We start from the raw sequence: 20,799 nt of genomic DNA, 5'->3' as shown, positions 1-20,799 counted from the left end.
CAGTTCACCAGTACACAGTCTGGAAGCAGCACCAGTCTCTCACCGGCCGAATCAACTCGCGACCAAAGTCGAAATCAGAACCGACAAATCCTATGGCCGAAAACAAAACCAAGTTATACTCAATACTTTGTTCAGCATAAACGTGCGTCGTAATTTTTCCTACAACCCTTCCGAGACCACTTTTTGACGTAGGACTACGTCTGTGATTTCTATATGGGGGTACACTTTGTGAAAACCGAAAATGGAACATGTAACGAAATTTCGAAAGATTTTGAACGTTAATAACTCAGCTGCCAATTTCAACAATTTTATCGCCAATCGATCAGAAGCTAAACGCATCTGTTAAATTTAAGACTTTATAATGTTTCATAATGTCATTTTTGAAAATTGCACGAATGTGTAACTGTTGCCGTTATAATTAAAATGATCACCGATTGCCTGCGAAAAGCGATCTCCCTAACACAGATTTCAAAGTTGAATTCCATCCGGTCTCACCATACGGTGGTGATTCAATCACCGCGTGGTGGTGAGTGGTGGTGTTCTCCAGTACACAACGAAAGGCTCTTCGCAAGCAGCTAGCTATCAAGGCTGCCCACAACCGCTGATCGGATTCAGTTCCAATCACCGTGTGTGGTGGTGTCCTGTCGTCGGCATCAGCTGCAGCAGCAGCAGTGCTTTCGGCGCGTGACGAAAGGCTGCCTGCAAGCAGCGAGCCGCAGCCCACATGAGCATCCATAGAAGGAGGAAAAGCCGCACAGTAGCTCTTCGTGAGTCACTGTGGGTCATCTATGCCAAGCGCGTCATAATAAAAAATATAAACAGAGAGAACCCCGCTCAAATTCCTATTCCTACACAAAACACAAGCTCCTGCTGCAGTTAACAAATAACATTTATTATATAAGGGGCTGTTCATTAACTACGTAGACAGTTTATTGGGATTCTTGACCTCCCCCTCCCCCTGCGTAGACAATGGGCCGTGAATAATTGCCACCCCCCGTCCCCTAAACTGTCTACGTAGTTTATGAACAGCCCCTAAGACCACGTAGTTCTACGTCACCATTGCGTACAACCTCTTAGGGCTGTCTCTTGTAGTTTTTCAAACATTTCTTAGGGGCATTCTAATTTAAAGCAGAAGAATGGTCAAATGAAAAGCTAAAAAATGTATTTTTTAGCAAATGTTACGTCATGCTACACATAGCGAAAAAAAATCTAAATTTTAACCGTTGCGTAAAATCTCCTGTCGTTTATTTTTAAGTAGCGGTGGCATAAACATCGTAATTGCTTACAAGCTTGTATGCACCATAGCTAATTTATGCTATATTGCACTTAACTTTACATGAAATATCGTGTAAATTTACCTAACATCTAGCGTTATTAACGAGTGTACTAATTGCAGAATTTTCCATGAAATGCTCATATCGTGCAAACGGTACCCACCCACACCAAAGAAAGATCCCAGACTGCAATAGTAATAATTGTCTCACCATGATCGTAACTTTACGTCCCACAGAACTCTCATCTCAAACCACCGATCTGTAAAGGCATTCACATTTACTTTGCCACAGTGCACACAGTTCAATTCAAATTAGCTACTTGTTCGTTTTACCAGCCAGCCGTCGTCATTGTTTGCACTCGCAGCGATAAAATCTCCAAATACGATCAACCCTCCTTGGCTGTTTGGTTCTAAGTAGCAAATCAGACAACGATACCATTATAAACATAGGAAAAACTGCCACCACGCACTAAGCAGATTGATCGCTCCCCACCAAGATCAAGTCCATGTACTTAAATACTTGCAATGCCGGTCGGGTGGTAGATGACAGATTTACCGATCGAACTGACAGCACGACTGACCCAGCTCGATCGCGTGGCTCTCGATTGAATGCAGCTGTTGTGTGCTTAGAAATGCAGTACGTCTGATAGTTTATGTGGATAATGAGTAAGTTAACACGTTTCGCGGTTGGGGCAAGAAATCTAATATCTGCCTGTTGTTAGAATGCCTGTGCGAGCGGCTGGCGCCAGATTGATCCGCATTTGCACCGCACTTTGTGTGAGTTCTGTGGGTGGATTCTGATTACCGCCAAACAGTTGCGTCCATACGAGCGGATTAGCTAACAATAATGATTCATTTAATAAATCCAAAGGGATTAACATTCGCGGAAATCTGACTTCAAGGCTTCCCCACTCATTTCGCCGGGTAAGGAAAAGATCCGATTCGCAATATGATTCATCTGTGTTGTGACTCGCTCCGCGAAGCCGCCTTCATCCTTAAGCAAACAGCCATTTTATCATTATATCCAAAACTTCACGGATCATAAACCTTCTCGACTTCTCCTCAGTGCTGACCTATAGGGCAGAGACAGCAGCAGCAGCCGAGTGGCAACAGATTGCCGAGGAGTTGGCCGCACAACAATACAAATGATTGCCATTAATCAGTTTTCGAGCTCTCGGACATGAGGCAATTTATGGGTCCGGCGGCTTTTGGTCCAGCTGCTGGGGTTGGGAGTGAGGCCAAAGGTTCCTCAGATATACCTAGGTGGAGCATGCAGATAAAAGAAACTAACAAGCAGGAGGGAGGACAAAACACGGTCCGATAGTTATCTATGCTAATCAAGCTGCTTCCGTGTTGCCGTGTTCGGATGACGACACGCCTTGGCAGGGACGACGATGAGTACCACCAGCACCACCGGGGGCTAAATTAGTTGGTGATTTATTCCGAATTAGTGAAAGTCTTTGTTGGTCACGCTTGGATGACCATTCAACGACCGTTCGCTCATTGTCGGGGATGAACTTTGGGCAATGCGGGCCATACATCATCATCCTTGTCTTGGAGCAAACCGAGCGATGGGGCTTGCCAAGATAGATCGGAGTCAGAGATTCGTCGTCGTCTTCTTAATTTTTTTTTCGGGGTGCGAAGTGACTTCCGTCCTCGAACCAGCGTGACAACGAGTGCGGAGATTCAACAGATAGATGGGCTCATTTTTCAAACCAGCGACGACGACGACGACGACGACGACGACGAGGCAGTTTGGGAATCATCAGCACATTAAAATTTCCGAGAAATTCTTTGCCTTGGCTCGGTTACCGGGGGCGATGCGTACAGGGTTTGTTCCGTGCCTTTTTAGTGAGTCGAAAATGATGAAACCATCAAACAGGATGAAGATGCGAATGGTTGCATGGTTGTGATAAACATGACATTTGTTTGTGCATTGCGGTGTTTCTTCCGTTCGCGGAATTGGCGTCTAGGCACATTGCAAAACAACGCAGCGTGGGCAATTTCGGGCACACAATGGATCAAGTGTTAACGATCTAAATATATGCGCTCTGCTGACTTTGGTTGAATGTTGGTGGGTTCTACGTTGGTGGTCCGAGACTCGGGAATTGTTTTTGGAAGTAGATAAGATTATTTAATTCTTGATGTTCTTATGAAGATCCTGAAAAAAGCGATATTCTTTTATCAAATTATTGTGTATTTAACTGAACAGGCAAAACTTCAACAAATCATAATTTGTGTGCACTGGAATATGAATTTGAGTTTGAAAATGGCAGATGATTGAAAACTTTTTTTTCTTCGGTTTTTTTTTTCGTCGGTCTTGTTTTCCTTACCAGTGCTACCGACGCTAGGAAGGCAGCTCCCACACCTACCTATCGACCAATCAACTCATGAACAGGGGAAGATGTGATCAGAGATTTGAACCCTTTTGGCATTTTGGGGTTAGACGCAATCACGCTTACCACCGACGCCGCCATGATTAAAAACTTGTCATAGATTAATTAGCTTTCTTCAAAATTGAGCAGAGTAGAACTTCCACATGAATTGCCTGAAAAGATTTTCCTTAATGACGAGAATTTTTTCGATCCTCACATTATAGTTGGAGCCGGAGTATGTGAATTTCTTTATATAAGAAGATTGTGTTCTGAATGGAAAATTTTATATTCTGAAATTATTCATTTATGTACTAAAACAATGAGACATGACGTAGGGGAAATGGACGTAATGTCGGCCTTAATGCCCTTAATTTGGACCCATACATAATTTAAGCAATTGACTAAATTTTCAATAGCGACCAAAATATCCATTAGTACCGTCCCAATGACGCGTTCATCTAGATACAATTGATAAATAGCAGATTTTTACTGATGGGGTCAATCTTAGATCCATATGGCCTATGGATGCTGGCCACATTAGAGCCATTTCACGTATATAGCTAATTTAGAAATAGAAAAACCCAAAAACAGCCTTATTTATCACGTTATTTACGAGGTACTTGGAATCAATTTGAGTAACTTTTTTAAACTGGAATTCTTTCATGATTTTAAAGCGTCAGAATTTACAAAGTACCATAGTTAAAGATTTGTTTTAAGGTCGCATATTCGAACCAATAGTGTTCGGATATGCGACCTCAAAACAAATCTTTGGCTATGGTACTGTTTGTAGTAGTTGTTGCTCAAGCTGCAATTTTTATTAGGTTAGTTTTAAGAACAATAGTTGTAATTTAAATCCACTTACATTTTAGTCTCCGCTTAGTTTTAAGCGAACAAATATTATTTTTATAAGTAGACTTAGGTATAAATACTGTAATTCCAAAAATTAAGTAAATTTTAAGTAAAGCATAAATAAAGAAAATCTAACGAAGAACTAATCGTGGAATATCATTCACTCTCTACGAAATGTAAACTTTTTGTCTGTCATCGCTACATCTTCATGACATGACATGGCTGTCATCTAAACGTCACCGCGGTCATCTGCGAGACGTTGGTTATCCCAGTGGCTCACTTGCATACAAGGGGCTTGCACGTAACATCCTCCCCCTCATGTCGCCTCAGTTTCTGCTTTGGCGTCATCTTCCGGTTCCACATCTAATAGTGCAAGCTTGATGACTGGTCTCCGTAGTGTACCACCCGAACTCACTACCTCAGCTTGTCGCACGGTCCCATCCTTTCTAGGAAACGTACGCACTACCCGACCTCTCAACGACCTATTCCTGACCTTCTCATCCGCTATGACTACCAACTCACCCTCTTTGACTGGTCGCACATTTTGGAACCACTTGGTTCTCCTTGTTATCGTAGGCAGATACTCGGTGATCCACTTTTGCCAGATCCTGTCCAATGTGTGCTGCATTATGTTCCAACTGCTCCGCAATGACTCTCCTTCGCTTACAGGCTGCTTTATTGGTTTTTGTACTCCAGTTGAACTTAACAGCAGGAAGTGATTTGGGGTTATCGCTTCCTGGTCTGAAGTCTGCAGCGAAACGAAGGTCAAAGGCCGAGAGTTGATCATTTTTTCCGCTTCTGCAAAGACTGTGACTGTGACAGCGATTCGTCATCCAGCTTACGTTCCGTGGGAACCATGACCAAAGCCGACTTGATGGACCGAACCATCCGTTCCCAGCAGCCTCCCATGTGTGGTGCTGAGGGTGGGTTGAACCTCCACTGCGGATATGTGTCCGTGAAGGTACTGCTTAACTTTGCCTTGATTCCCTCGATTTCCCTTTTCAGCTCCCGGTTGACCCCGACAAAATTGGTACCGTTGTCGGAGTAGATCTCTTGAGGGGCTCCACGTCGCGCAATGAACCTGCGCATTGCTTTTTTGCACGAATCGGATGAGGCTGCTTGCTACCTCGATGTGTATGGCTCTAATAGTCAAGCACGTGAATACCACACCCCAACGTTTAGCTACGCTCCGACCAATTTTTACCAAGTACGGCCCGAAATAATCGACCCCGATGAAAGTGAAGGCACGTACATGCGGCGTTAATCTTACCGTTGGTAGCGGTCCCATCTTCGGTGCCAGTGGAACGGACTTGTACACTCGACACCACATGCATCGAGTCTTCGTCAGGCGTACGCGTGTCCTCAACTGAGATATGCAAAATCTTTGGCGAATTTCGTTCACCACTGTTTCATCGTTGGCATGACGAAAGTCACGATGATACCAATCCAGCAGTAGCATCGCCACACGATGATCATGTGGTAGGATGATCGGGTATCTTGCATCGTACGGCAAATACTCTGCTGCACCGATCCGACTATCTACTCGAAGGATTCCGTGCTCATCCATCATCGGAGACAGCTTCGCAATTTTACTCGAACGCTCCAGATGCTTTACTTCGTTCTCGGGTTCTCTGCTACGTTTCATCGTTGCCACCTCATCAGGATATGCATCCGACTGTACCAGTATCCACAAAGCACTCCGCCTTTTGCTATTCCTCTCGGCTTAATTCTTTTGCTGTAACTCGAACACTACCCGTGGACGCTCGACGTAGGTTGTCCAGGAATCGATGGACATACGCAATGCATCGCTTCAAACGCTCGAGCAGGCTCTGACGGACAAAAGGTTTGTCTCCGATACCAACTAGTTAGACATGTGCCACCCGGCGATTATCCAATCGGGTGGCAGTCATAGCTTGAAGTTCAGTACATTCAGCGACAAGAACTATCTGCATTTCTGATGGATTGTCTGTGCTCTGGGTGCACGTTACAAGTACTGCTGCTCCAATGTCGTCCGAACGTTGCTGGTCAATCCGACGGAAACGATTCAGAAGCACTACACTTTTCTGCTCAATTTGGAAGAGGAACTGCTGGAGGTGATGATTCCGGGCAAGAAGCTATCGGAGGTTTTTGACGTCGGAATGGATTATGCCATGAAAGATGATCTAAGCTAAGACGTTCGCTTTTGCCATCGGGTTGGAGTTCCGGGAGAATTCGAGTATGTTGAGTATGTTCAGTGGAAGCAATTGAAATTGAACTATTTTTCACGGCACAATCACACGGAATTTTTATTGCTTCCACTCAACCTTATTTTTAACTTACAATTTTTATTTTATTTTACAAAAATCAAAAACTGTTTATTTCATCTCGTATAAGATGACACATATCCGAAAATAAAACTACTCTTTTACTTAATTCAAATTTAAACAGAAATCTTACTTCAAATTTACATACGTCCAATCGGTGATAAGGAAACAGTTGTCACCCTTCACCGCCATCAAAGCATATATTTACATCGTCGCCCTAGCAGTCGGACCAGGAGTTCTTGTTTAGCCCGTAATCTTCTCCTTTGAGGTTTCCGTATCCAACCGCCACCAACCTGCATGATTTAATCCATCCAAATTGTTCATGCATTCCGGTTCGTAGTGCACTCCATTTGCGTAGTAGCTGAAATACTTGTGACTGGCATCGATAGCAATCGGCAGCCCTCGGAAGCCTATATTTCGAATTTAAATGTGAACCGTGAAGTGAATTGCTGGTTATAGTTCCTCTAGTATGTACAGTTAGCGTATTTTTCTGAAATACGTAGTCAAACTTCAATGACAGCTGTCCAGCAGTGCTCCCATTATATATAATAAACAATCCAATGCCTTCGAGATTGTACCGAAGGTGTGCCGATGGATGTGCCCTAGCTGTGCCGAATCAAGTTTCAGCATACTGTACTGAGTGACTTACCCCTTGCATCACACTGTTTTTGGGTCTTGGGTTACACTTGCTGGTTGCAATTCTGCTGTTCGACATTTTCAGAATTTACATTTTTTTTTCTAGGGATGCCTAAAAGTTCAATTATTCGATTTACGATTAATGCCAAAGATCAGGCGTAAAATTTGATAACGGCACAAAAGCATTTGTAAACAAACTTTTTAAGGCCCTTTACACGTGAACCAAAGTACGCCCACGCAAACCACTACCACTTTCCAACAGGTGAGAGTCGCCCCTAAGATGTTGTTGGTTTGCGTGGGCGTATTTCGATTTGCATGTAGAGGGCCTTAAAAAGTTTGTTTACAAAAGCTTTTGTGCCGTTATCAAATGTTATGCCTGAGATTTTTCCAGCTGGCTATCGAATTTTCAATTATTCGAGCGCGTAACCGACATCCCTTCTTATTTCTACTCCTTTGATTTAGTGCAGTAGCGAAAATGAATAAAAGTACTAATTTATCTAAACAGGCATAGGGAAGAACCATGACGTGAAACAGGATCATAAATTCGTCGAAAAAAATTTTAAACGTCTTTCTGCTAAAGACTAAGATTTACCAACTTGTTGAGAGAAGGAGTTTAACGAGAAAAACTTAAAAGGGGAGGAGCTTTTGCTGAGTGGACACTTATGTTCTGCGGCCTTCCAACCTGTCGCAGACACCAGTTCAACCCCTGTCCAGCAGCAGACGGGCCGAGACTCTTGCGAGTGCCCAATCATTGAACCGAAGAATATAGGATTGTCCGCTCCGATTTGCTGATCCAGCTGCCTACACGTCATCATCATTTTCCAAAGGCTTTAAGCCTGTACTAGGAGTACCAGACAATGGTGGCTGCCGAGTAAACAGATGATCGCGCCGAGTGAACTCTGAGATTTAATTCTCGACATTGTTTCTTCGAGTCAAAAATTTTTGAGAAAAGTAGATATTCATAAAAATCCATGAAAATAAAAAGTAACCTTGAAACTGCTTGACAAAATAGCGATGTATCAAAAATACCCTAAATTCCCTAGCTAGATAATTCTGGAGGGGGCCTGGTCCCCTTGGCACCAGAAGTAGCTACGCCAATGGTTGAGAATCTCTTTTATCAAACTATGTTGCGAAATTAATGTGAAATATGTTGATATAGCCGTGGTTATAAAAAGAGAAATTCGATTAATGATGATTAAGAGAATCACGGCAAGGTCATTTGAAATGTTCATCGAGATTTACTTAAATGTGTGACACACATGGTCCGTATAGGTAGATTTACAAGAATAATACAAGTTTTATCAAAATAAAATCCAGTGTTTCTAATACTGTATGCACTATTACATCTCTTCCACTGATGGCTGCTGATTAAAAACTCGTTACTGTTTCAGTAAATTTAATCCCAAGCTATGTAAATTGCATGCAGAACACTCCCACAAGTCTGAATCCTAGACCTAGACAGACGAAGCCGATTCCACCGAGCTTTGCTGTTAGTAAATTGCTCCGTCCCAGACGAATGTGGTATTTCTGAATATGGAATCATCCCCACCGCCCTCACCCACAGGGCAAAGTTTGTACCGTCTCGGCGTAATCTCCATAAGTCGCGAGTGCAGAGAAAAAAAAATTTCCATTCCTACTCCTCTAGAACCGGTACAAATCTGCATTGAAATCAACGAGAGCATCTCACCACGGCGAATAATGAATATTTATCCCTTTTCGGTCGTTGCTGTTGTGTTGTTATGGCTTTCCCGACGTATTCCTAGCATCGGTAGCAGCATTTCGAGTTTCGATTCGACACTTTTAAACCTTGCAGCTGTCTTCCTTTTCCACTCGACAAACGAACACAAACGCGGTGTGCACCGCGTCAAAGTCGTTGTTGATGGCGACAAACAAAAAAAGAATCCGAGTTCAACAACTCTATTCTGCTTCCACTCTCGGAATCCAGGTGAACCCCGGTGGAGAAGGACGCAGAGGTAGAGACGGAGAAATCTCCGGATCCATATAGCTCACCTGATGGTCCTGGCTCCATCAGATGTGATCGTTCACATTCGTGTCGAGTTCGCAGGAGCCCCGGAAGCCAGTTGCCACTGAGTGGATATGTGAAACAAAATTTCCTATTCAAATTTAATTCACATCAGAGCATTGGAAGTTTTATTTTCGGCAGGCAGCAGCGATGAAATATGCACGAGCTGTGCAATGTTCGATTTGTAGTCCTGGCTAGGTGAAAATTGGGAGTGTGTATTTTCGAAAAATGCTAACTGGCTGAGTGGAGAGTTTGAAAACTTTTGCATACTAGTCTGACGGGGGTTGGAAAGGATTTTCTGAACATGCTAATGTGACATGTACATGATTTGGGTGGAATTCGAAATGCTAATCCAGTTCAGCGACACTTTAAATTTAAGATGATTCTCAAGTGAATCTCCTCAATACTAAGGAACGTACGCATCGTTCAAATTATACTCTAAGTACCCAAAGCTTCAAACGTCACACTTCGCTCATAAATCTTACATTATCATCCCATCGCCCGACCCTTGCCACTTGGCATCGACATCTAAAATGCCGGGACTAAATTTTCATCTCATCTCACCCGTCATATGTTTGTAACATCATCGCCTGGAAAAAGGAGGGACCGTCCCAAAAGCATGTTGCTGCCATTTAAACTTCTATTTAATTTTGATAAATCGCTTCCCTTCTAGTCGCCACATTCGTCTAATCCAGTCCTACTCGCCGAGATAAAGCTTCGACTTTAGAACTTTGCCCAACCATCGGGGAATACCCACCGAGGCTGTGGCTATAGCATGTCACTCATGCTTGGTGGAGTGAGAGAGCTTAAATTTTAAACTTTAATCAAATCTGCCTAGTCAACTTGATATTGTTCGGTCCCCCATCCGTCTCATCCCACTCATGGTTGGTTCCTGTCAGATAAGCTCCGATCCGAATGCCTCCCAGTCATCATTTCCGGACTGGCACGGCACAGACAGTTCAACATATTCTGCAGCCACCCGGATAGCACAAAAGACGAAAGTTGTCTATGTAAGCAAGCTGCCCCTGGATCCTGGAATGCAGCCTCTCCCATACGAACCCATTCGAACAAATGTGTCACGAAAATCTAATCCGCTTTTCGCACAGTCAGTGCCGAGGTATGAGGAGGAAAATCCCCAATAAAGTGGAAAATCCTTCTGACAAGCCGCTCGGCTTACATCGATAAAGTTGTCATAGTCATCCTCTGGTGCCTACAGTCGAGCCTGGGACGGACTGTAAGTGAAATTTTGCAAAATCAACAGAAATGTTTTCGCCTATCGGTTGCTCGGATTGCTTGTACTTGGCTCGTTGACGTGGTCATGGATTTCGTTTCAGTGATGTTCAATCAATTTGTGCCATCTCCCTCGGGATCGATATCGCGGTTATCGACTTTTCCATTCTGAGCAATGCATTGTCTAATCTATCTGTGTTTTTTTCCTTTTCCTTGCAGCCCAATACCGTTCGCCCCGTATCACGGAACACCCGAGCGATGCCACCGTGCCGAAGAATGACCCGGTTACGTTGAACTGCAAGGCGGAAGGTAAACCGCTACCGATCGTCCAGTGGTACAAGGACGGCGAGCTTGTCAAATTGGACTCGAACCATGTGCTTCTTCCGTCGGGGTCATTGTTCTTCCTGCGGACGCTGCACAGCAAGAAGGAACAGGACGACGGGGTGTACTGGTGTGTGGCCAGCAACAAGGCCGGTACGGTGCACAGCCGGAACGCGACGCTGCAGGTTGCAGGTGAGTGCAGTTTGGATGTTGTTTACTGGGACGAGGGTGATTAGATAAAGGACAATAATTATCGGTAATGATTATGAACACAGGTAATCTTTACGATAAGGGTGGTGTAAAGACGTCATCGAAATCGAATTGATAACGCTGTGGAAATCTGCGGTGTGAAATGTGTCAGCAGTTTGTGCATGCAATGAAAATAGCACAAATTGATTAAACGGTCACTATATTCATTAGGGTGAGTCAAGTTTGTAAGGTGCATCACCCCCTGTTACCCACTGCTCTTCCGATGTGTATTGAGGTCCCAAAAAACGGTGAAAATTTTTAACGAATTTGGTTATTTATTTATTTATGTTATGGTCAACAGGTAAAATATTCAACCCAATGACAGTATACGCACATACATACATACATTTATTTGTACAACATCACATTTAAGATAAGACATAATCAACAATAGTACGCCACAATACTCGGCTTGCGGCTGCCGCTTTCCATCCTCGGTCATGCCCAATGCTCGCTAGATCACGCTCTACTTGGTCCGCCCATCGTGCTCTCTGCGCTCCATGCCTTCTTGTGCCAACCGGATCAGTAGCGAACACCAACTTTGCAGGGTTGTTGTCCGGCATTCTTGCAACATGCCCTGCCCACTGCATCCTTCCGGCTTTGGCCACCTTCTGGATGCTGGGTTCGCCGTAGAGTGCAGCGGGCTCGTGGTTCATTCTTCGCCGCCACTCACCGTTCTCCTGCACACTACCGAAGATCGTCCTTAGCACACGTCGCTCGAAAAGTCCGAGTGCTTGCAGGTCCTCCTCGAGCATAGTCCATGTCTCGTGTCCATAGAGGACCACCGGTCTTATTAGCGTTCTGTACATGGTACATTTGGTGCGGGGGTTAATCTTTTTTGACCGTAGTTTCTTCAGGAGCCCGCAGTAGGTACGACTTCCACTGATGATGCGCCTTCGTATTTCACGACTCACATAGTTGTCAGCCGTCATTAAGGATCCAAGGTAAACGAATTCCTCCACTACCTCGAAAGTATCCCCGTCTATCGTGACATTACTTCCTAGACAAATCCTGTCATGTTCGGTTCCGCCTACTAGCTTATACTTTGTTTTTGACGCACTCGCCACCAGTCCGACCTTTGCTGCTTCGTGTTTTAGGCGGGTGCATAGTTCTGCCACCGTTCCAAATGTTCTTGCGATAATGTCCATGTCGTCCGCAAAGCACACAAATTGACCGGATTTCGTGAAAATCGTACCCCAGCTGTTGAGCCCGGCTCGTCGCATTACACCTTCACCCGAAACCCTTACGCAGTTTTGCACACCGTCCATCGTTGTTTTGATCAGTCTGATCAGCTTCCCAGGAAAGCCGTTCTCTTCCATGATTTTCCATAGCTCTGTGCGGTCGATACTGTCGTATGCCGCCTTAAAGTCGATGAACAATTGATGCGTTGGGACCTGGTATTCACGGCATTTCTGGAGGATTTGCCGTACGGTGAAGATCTGGTCCGTTGTCAATGAAGCCGGCTTGATAACTTCCCACGAACTCGGTCATTTTAGGTGATAGACGACGGAAGATGATCTGGGATAGCACTTTGTAGGCGGCATTCAAAATGGTGATCGCTCTGAAGTTCTCACATTCCAAATGGTCGCCTTTCTTGTGAATGGGGCAGATTACCTCCTCCTTCCACTCCTCCGGTAGCTGTTCTGTTTCCCAGATCCTGACTATCATCCGGTGCAGGCAGATGGCTAACTTTTCTGGGCCCATCTTGATGAGTTCGGCTGCGATACCATCCTTACCAGCTGCTTTGTTGTTTTTGAGCTGCTGATTGGCATCCTTAACTTCCCTCAGCGTGGGAGTTGGGTCAGTTCCGTCCTCTGCTGCACTGACGTAGTCGTTTCCTCCATTGCGCTAGTCTCCCGTGTCTACGTTCTCCTCGCCACTCAGGTGCTCATCGAAGTGCTGCTTCCACCTTTCAATCACCTCACGTCCGTCCGTCAAGAGGCTCCCGTCCTTATCCTTGCACATTTCGGCTCGTGGCACGAAGTCGTTGCGGGATGCGTTGAGCTTCTGATAGAACTTCCGTGTTTCTTAGGAACGGTACAGCAGTTCCATTTCCTCGCACTCCGCTTCTTCGAGGCGGCAGTTTTTCTCCCGAAAGATGCGGGTCTGCTGTTTCCGCTTCTGTTTATACCGTTCCACGTTCTGTCGGGTTCCATGCTGCAGCATTAGCGTCCGCACTGCGTTCTTCTTCTCCAAAATCGCTCTGCTCTCCTCGTCGAACCATTCATTCCGTCGACTTCTTTCCACGTACCCGATGGTGCTCTCGGCTGCGTCGGTGATGACTGCTTTTACTGTACTCCAGCAGTCCTCTAGAGGGGGCACATCAAGCTCGTCCTCCTCTGGCAACGCTGCCTCGAGATTCTGCGCGTATGCTAAGGCGACATCCGGTTGCTTCAGTCGCTCTAGGTTGTACCGTGGCGGGCGTCGGTACCGTACATTGTTGATGACGGAAAGTTTTGGGCGCAGTTTGACCATCACCAGGTAGTGGTCAGAGTCGATGTTAGCGCCACGATAGGTCCTGACGTCGATAATGTCGGAGACGTGCCGTCCATCAATCAGAACGTGGTCGATTTGCAATTCCGTCTGCTGTGGTGATCTCCAGGTGTAACGATAGGGGAGGTGGTGTTTGAAGAAGGTGCTACGTATGGCCATGTTCTTGGAGGCGGCGAAATCTATGAGTCATAGGCCGTTCCCGTTCGTCAGCTGGTGGGCGCTGAACTTTCCAATCGTCGGTTTGAATTCCTCCTCCTGGTCTACCTGAGCGTTTGGGTCTCCTATGATGATCTTGACGTCATGGCTTGGGCAGCGATCGTACTCGCGGTCGAGTTGCGCGTAAAATGCGTCCTTGTCATCATCAGTGCTTCCGGAGTGAGGGCTGTGCACGTTGATTATGCTTAAGTTGAAGAATCGGCCCTTGATCCTCAACCTGCACATTCTTTCGTCGATCGGCCACCAACCAATCACGTGCTTCTGCATTTCGCCCATCACGATGAAAGCTGTGCCCAGCTCGCGTGTGTTGCCGCAACTCTGGTAGATGGTATGATTACCTCTGAACGTTCGCACCATGGATCCTGTCCAACACACCTCCTGCAGCGCTATGATGCCGAATCCGCGGTCCTTCAGTAGATTGGCGAGTATTCAGGGGCTCCCGATGAAATTGAGAGATCGACAGTTCCACGTGCCGAGTTTCCAATCGCAAGTCCTATTTCGTCGCTGGGGTCGTTGCCGTTGGTCTCGGTTCGTATTCCTCTGTTGCTGATTTTCCGTTGCAATGCTTTTTTACGACTGGCTCGCAGGGCCTGACACCAACCCCCTAACTTTCCGGAGGACAACGGTGCACAGTTGTGCTTAACATGGGGAACAGAAGCTGTTGTGAGCCGCTCCTCCTGGAGAACAGACGCTCAGGCTTGCCAAAGCAAACCCGGGGGGGGGTTGTGCAATTTCAAGAGTATTTTATGTTAATTTGTCTAGAATACGTATACTGTCGGTCGGTTAATGCTGGGTAATGCGCAAAACAGATTCCATTAAGATCATTAGCCTCTTCTCAGCAACTCTTATCCCTACCTCCCCGTGGTACCGGCCGGGAACTGTGAGCAACCTTAGGGAAGATCGGGTAACCAACCCCGGTGGGAACTTTGGTCATAGGCTGACAGGGAAGGGGGGGGCCCTTCCCTGTCAGCCTATGACCAAAGTTCCCACCGGGGTTGGTTACCCGATCTTCCCTAAGGTTGCTCACAGTTCCCGGCCGGTACCACGGGGAGGTAGGGATAAGAGTTGCTGAGAAGAGGCTAATGATCTTAATGGAATCTGTTTTGCGCATTACCCAGCATTAACCGACCGACAGTATACGTATTCTAGACAAATTAACATAAAATACTCTTGAAATTGCACTTTTTTTTCTAAAACTGTAAACATTGAATTCAAATACATTGTAACATCTGTTAAAGATGCAACACATCCTCCGCATGGGCTCATTTCATCCGTAGTTGGTTCGTCAGAAGCGGTTGTTCAGGAAAGCATGTGATCGTAGATGTAACCCGTTACCACTTACCAATCAGGCTTAGGCCTTGTTGTCCTCTGCTGTCCGAAGAAGTCGTCTCCACTCTACTCGATCCATGGCCACACTTCGCCAGCCTCGTAGTCTGCGAAGGGTCCGCAGGTCACCTTCTACTTGATCGATCCACCTTGCCCGCTGCGCGCCTCTTCTTCTTGTTCCTGTTGGGTCACTTTCTAGAACCATTTTCACTGGGTCGTCGTGCGGCATTCTTACGACGTGCCCATCCCACCATAGTCGCCCAATTTTTGCAATGTGGATGATGGATGGTTCTCCCAGCAGCTGGTGCAATTCGTGGTTCATTCACCTCCTTCACGTTCCGTAATCCATCTGCACTCCACCGTAGATGGTACGCAACACCTTCCGTTCGAAAACACGTGGTCCTCCACGAGTATAGTCCAGGTCTCGTGGCCGTAGAGGACCACCGGTCTAATCAGCGTCTTGTAGACAGTCAACTTCGTGCGGCGGTGAATTTTCTTCGACCGGAGCGTCCTCCGGAGTCCAAAGTAGGCACGATTCCCTGCCATAATGCGTCTTTGAATTTCTCTGCTGGTATCATTTTCGGCGGTCACCAGTGAGCCCAACTACACGAACTCATCGACTACCTCGATTTCGTCACCGTCAATCTGAACTCGGGGTGGGAGGCTAACATTGTCTTCCCTAGAGCCTCTTCCTCCAAAAGCTCTAAGTTGATGAGCATACAACGGATTTCATAGCTAGGCAGATTTCTAGAGTCATTCCAGCAAACAAGCATACCGGATGAACTTCCGTTGAATAGCTTCAATACGCATGATTTCATTTTGGTAGTATGGAGACCACACGACCGTCGAATACTTAAAAATAGGTCGCAGCAACGAACGGTATAATGCACCGCAGTGCCCGGGAGTCCACGTAAAAACGGTTGAGGGTGGGGCATATCGTGTAATGGCTTGTATCCAGGGGTGGCTCGGGGCTTCGGCTTCCAGCATCTGGATGACGCTGTGTGAGTCCGTTAGCACAAGGATCGGTTGATCTGCAGGAGTGATGGCTGCATCAAGAATAGCAGCGGTTTCTGCGGAAAAAACGGAACACTCCTCCGGTAGACTTTGACTTGTTGCGGAGTTTGGTCCTGCCACTCCGAGTTCCTCTCCAGCCCGTGATCGCGATCCGTCCGTAAAGCGATGAACGTGCCCCGGATAGACCGACCCAAGAAGTTCTGCAACAGAACGCCTCAACGCTACAGAGTTATCTCCGGCTTGGAATCCTCTCTTAATCCGCTTATCTATTTTGATAACGTTAGATCGCCAACTTTTCTCTCCATGCCACCGGGGGGGAGATCAAGGTTGGCTGCAGTGCGGAGGGCTCTGTTCCCCTCGTTGAGGAGGAAGACCTTATCATTCCCGGATGTCTTAGCAGCGAGGGCAGCGGCTTTTGTAGCAGTAGCTGCAGCAGATCGATAGCGCAAAGGGAGGACTCCGATTTCCGCACAAGCAGCGTCTGCAGGCGTGGAAGGTAGAAGGCCGGATACGATGCGTACGTAGGTATTGTATACCGGAGCGAGGATGCGGTTTAGCTTCTCGGTGGCTTAAGCAGGTAATTTCAATGCCGTAGAAAAGTCGACTGTCGATAACAGCCCGGGCGACACGAAGGTGGATCTCGCGGTTACTGGAGCGGTGCGGGCGGGAGATTGTCCTGACGATGTTGATGCGGCTACGACATTTTTCTTTCACCGTTCTGAAGTGCTGGTCGAAACTTAGAGTCCGATCCAGAACTACCCCCAGAACACTACCCCCAGGCAGATATGGCACCGTACAAACTTTGGAGCGGAGAGCTGGAAACCAACAGAAAGCGCCCACCTGCTGACGGCGGAGACAGCTGCTTGGGCAATATTCCTGGTCCGTTTAGTCGTTCGTCCCGTTACGACGATGAGTATGTCATCGGCATAGACGATTACGTGCACATTCTTGGGTAGTCGGCTGAACACCCCGTTCATTGCCACCAGGAATAGCGTTACCGCTATGACGGGTCCCTGGGGCACTCCAGTTTCCTCGGGGAACGGATCCGATCGAGTGTTCCCGACAGTCACCTGGAAGGTACGATCAAGGAGGAAATTCCGTACATAGTGCGTGATGTGGCCTTTCAGGCCCCAGCAGATGAGGGATACTAACTCCGCATGGTGACCGTTGTCCTGGGCTTCCTTGAGTACATTCCCGAGGGCTGCAAAGTAAGTGGAGGAGCCATGTCCTTGCCGGAATGCATGCTGCCGTTCGTCAAGCAGACTGTTAGACTCCAGGAACTGCCTAAGCCGACGATTTACCATTCTCTCCATCACTTTTGCCACGCAGCAAGTGAACGCAATCGGCCTAAAGGAGGAGGCTTCTCCACTCGCCGCGTTGTTCTTTGGAATGGGCACTACCAGGCTTTGTTTCCAGAGGTCCGGATACGAGTCAGTGAGCCATAGGTCGTTGAAGAAGGCGAGTAGCCTCGTTTTTCCGTCGAGGGAAAGGTTTTTTAACACCGGGCATCCAATCTCGTCCGACCCGACAGATTTACCAGTACTGCTGCCGAGGGCAAACTGAAGCTCCCGGAAGGTAAGAGCATCGTTGATCTGAAGGGAAGGGACATCGGGTGGAATTCGCAGGTCACGAATGCTGCTTGTGGAAGGTTTGACGCGCTGGACGAAATCGCTGTCGTAGCCACTGACAGCGGACAGGACGGCAAAATAGTTCCCTAAATTGTCAGCGATGTCCTTCGGTTCTGAGATCGTGGTGCCATGAGCTTGGATAGTAGGTGGAGTAGACCGCCGCTTGTCACTCAGAGCGTTGACGCGATTCCACAAGTCGCTCGACGATTGGGATTCGTCGATTGAATCCAGGAAATCCATCCAGCTGGATCGCTTTGCGTCACGGATCACCTGTCTGCACGAGAGATGGCGTTCTCGGTAGACCTTCAGTGCTTCCTCCCTACCAGGATCGTCTAAGGCTAGGCGCTTAAGCCGGCATAAGGCTTTGCGTCGCGCTTTTACCGCACGTTTGGTATCCTCGTTCCACCAACGTGGGGCTTTTCGCCCGGGTACGCTACTAGTCCTTGGGATGGATACCGTGCAGGTCGGTACTGATATTCCACTGTGCCCTGTCCACTATAGATCGGCTGGCAGAGAAATTCAATGTTATTCAATACTATCAATAACTATGCACTTTGTTTCATATGTTATTTGCAGAGCGTTAATTATTAGAGAATCCCAATGATTAATGAATAAATACGAGCTAATCTGGGTGTTCGTTAATCGAATCAGAGTGCTAGAAAAAACTCGTTACTTGGGATTTACTTCGTAACAAATATTTTTGCAAATACAGTCAACTCTCCATAACTCGATATTGGAGGGACCTTTGATTTATAGAGTTTATCATATTACCATGTTTCTGCCTTAATTTTCCTTCAGATGTCACTGCTGTTCTTAACCCTCCGTTACTCGCGCTGTTGTACTTTGTACAACACACATGAGTCTTCCATTGCCATTTTGTTGCTGAGTTACCAATCGATCTGAAACCAACGGATATTCCTCAAAAAACTTGTTTTGATCCAAACAAGCTAAACTTTGAATACAGTAAACACCTAAAAATGCGGATAATAGGGAAAATGTAAATGGAAACTGCGTAAACTGTGACCATACTACATGGGATTTGACTTCAATTAAGTCAACATGGAGTATATCGAGATCCTGACCAGATAGAAAGTGACTGTCTTCGACCAAGTTGTTCAGGAGATTATAGCCTTGTCGCTGGTGGACAAGTATACATGTTAAATTTTCATGTAAAATATCTCGAGTTCCCAACCAGATAGAAAGGTTCGGCATAGTTGTTTAGGAGGTCAAGGCTTTTTTGCAGGTGGACAGTAGTTCAGAGTTTTCTCAATTTACGGCGCTACTATACATGTGAAACTCTTGCATATAAAATATCTCTAGATCCTGACCAGATAGAAAATAAATGTATTCGTCAAAGTTTTTCAGGAAGTCAAGATCTTTTTGTTGGGTGACAATAGTTCAGAATTTTCTCACTATGCGGTGCTAGTATACACGTGCCTTTCTTGTATATTCAATAGTTCGAGATCTTGATCAGCTAGAAAATTGCTGTCTTCGGCAAAGTTGTTTAGGGGGTCAAGTAACTTTCTACCTGTTCAGAATCTCGAGCTTAGTATACGCGAGAATTGTACACGTATACTAGCGCCACGTGGTGAGAAAATTCTGGGCTACTGTCCACCAGCCAAAAATTCTTGACCCCCTGAATAAGTTTGCCGAAAACAGTAACTTTCTATATGCTCAGGATCTTGAGCTATTGTATATGCGAGCACCAAATAGTGAGAAAATTCTGATCAACTGTCCACCAACGAAAAGATCTTGACTTCATGATCAACTTTGCCAAATACATTTACTCTCTATCTGGTCAGGATCTAGTGATGCATCACATGTGAAAACTTAACATGTATACGAGCAATACCTAGTGAGAAGATTCTGAACTACTGTTAACCAGTAAAAAGGCTATGATCTCCTGAACAGCTTTGCCTAAGATAGTAACTTTCTATCTGGTCAGGATCTCGAGATATACTATATGAGAATTTCAGGTGTATGCTAGCGCCGCGTAGTGAGAAAATTCTGAACTACTCTCCACCAGCCAAAAATACTTGACCCCCATGAAAAAGTTTGCCAAAGATAGTAACTTTCTATCTGCTCAGGATCTTGAGAGCAACGGCGTCGGTGGTGTGGTGGTAAGCGTGATTTCCTCTCACCCAGCAGGCCTGGGTTCAATCCCAGTCCACGCCGCCGGGATGTTCTGAGGCATAACATCTCTGATCACGCCTTCCTTCGGATGGGAAGTAAAGCCGTTGGTCCCCGGTTCATGAGTTGATGGGTCGATAGGTGTGGGAGCTGCCTTCCTGGCACGTCGGTAGCATTGGTGCTCAGCACGGAAAACAAGATCAACGGAAAAAAACAAACCAAAGGAAAAAAAAAAAGGATCTTGAGCTATTGTATATGCGAAAATTGCACGTATATACTAGCGCCACGAAGAGATAATTTATAAATATATCTAAATAATGATCCGCAAGCATGAGAATTACTATTTGAAATTTACTGCAAAAATTCGTCACGCACCCTGTACAGCAAGCTTGTTTTTCAGGGACAGAGTGGATCGCCTGTTGATGAGTGGATATGAGGATCTCATCAGGATGTTACATTTGGTTTTTGTTTTGTTAATGTGTTCCCTGAAAAGCAGCTTGCTGTCGAGTGTAAGGCCGAGGTACACTACTTGTTTTGACCATTCCACCATTGTGCCGTTCAAGTTGATGTTATTATTCTCAGACGTATCAAGTCTGGGTGATTTGGAATGAGATGATCACCTGGGTCTTTGCCACGTTGAAACGGATCTTCCAGCTATTGAAGTATTCTGACAGGACGTTTAGGCCTCTCTGAAGATTGGCGGTCCGAGCTCCGATGACCCTACCCTTAAAGA

General features: G+C 46.1%; 1 protein-coding gene across 1 annotated transcript in view; it reads left to right on the top strand.

Moving 5' to 3' along the window:
• Positions 1 to 20,799, top strand: part of LOC135709443 (roundabout homolog 1-like) — a 380,698-nt gene that overhangs the window by 272,211 nt on the left and 87,688 nt on the right. The window contains exon 3 of the mRNA XM_065231778.1: positions 10,909 to 11,202. Within this exon, the coding sequence (XP_065087850.1) occupies positions 10,909 to 11,202 (294 nt within the window). The remainder of the gene's footprint in view (positions 1 to 10,908; positions 11,203 to 20,799) is intronic.

Source organism: Ochlerotatus camptorhynchus, unplaced genomic scaffold (assembly GCF_037179485.1).
Source record: "Ochlerotatus camptorhynchus isolate MF236.1 unplaced genomic scaffold, CSIRO-AGI_Acam_v1.1 ptg000361l, whole genome shotgun sequence".
NCBI classification, from domain to species: Eukaryota; Metazoa; Arthropoda; class Insecta; order Diptera; family Culicidae; genus Ochlerotatus; species Ochlerotatus camptorhynchus.
This window is presented reverse-complemented; position numbering and strand designations above follow the sequence as displayed.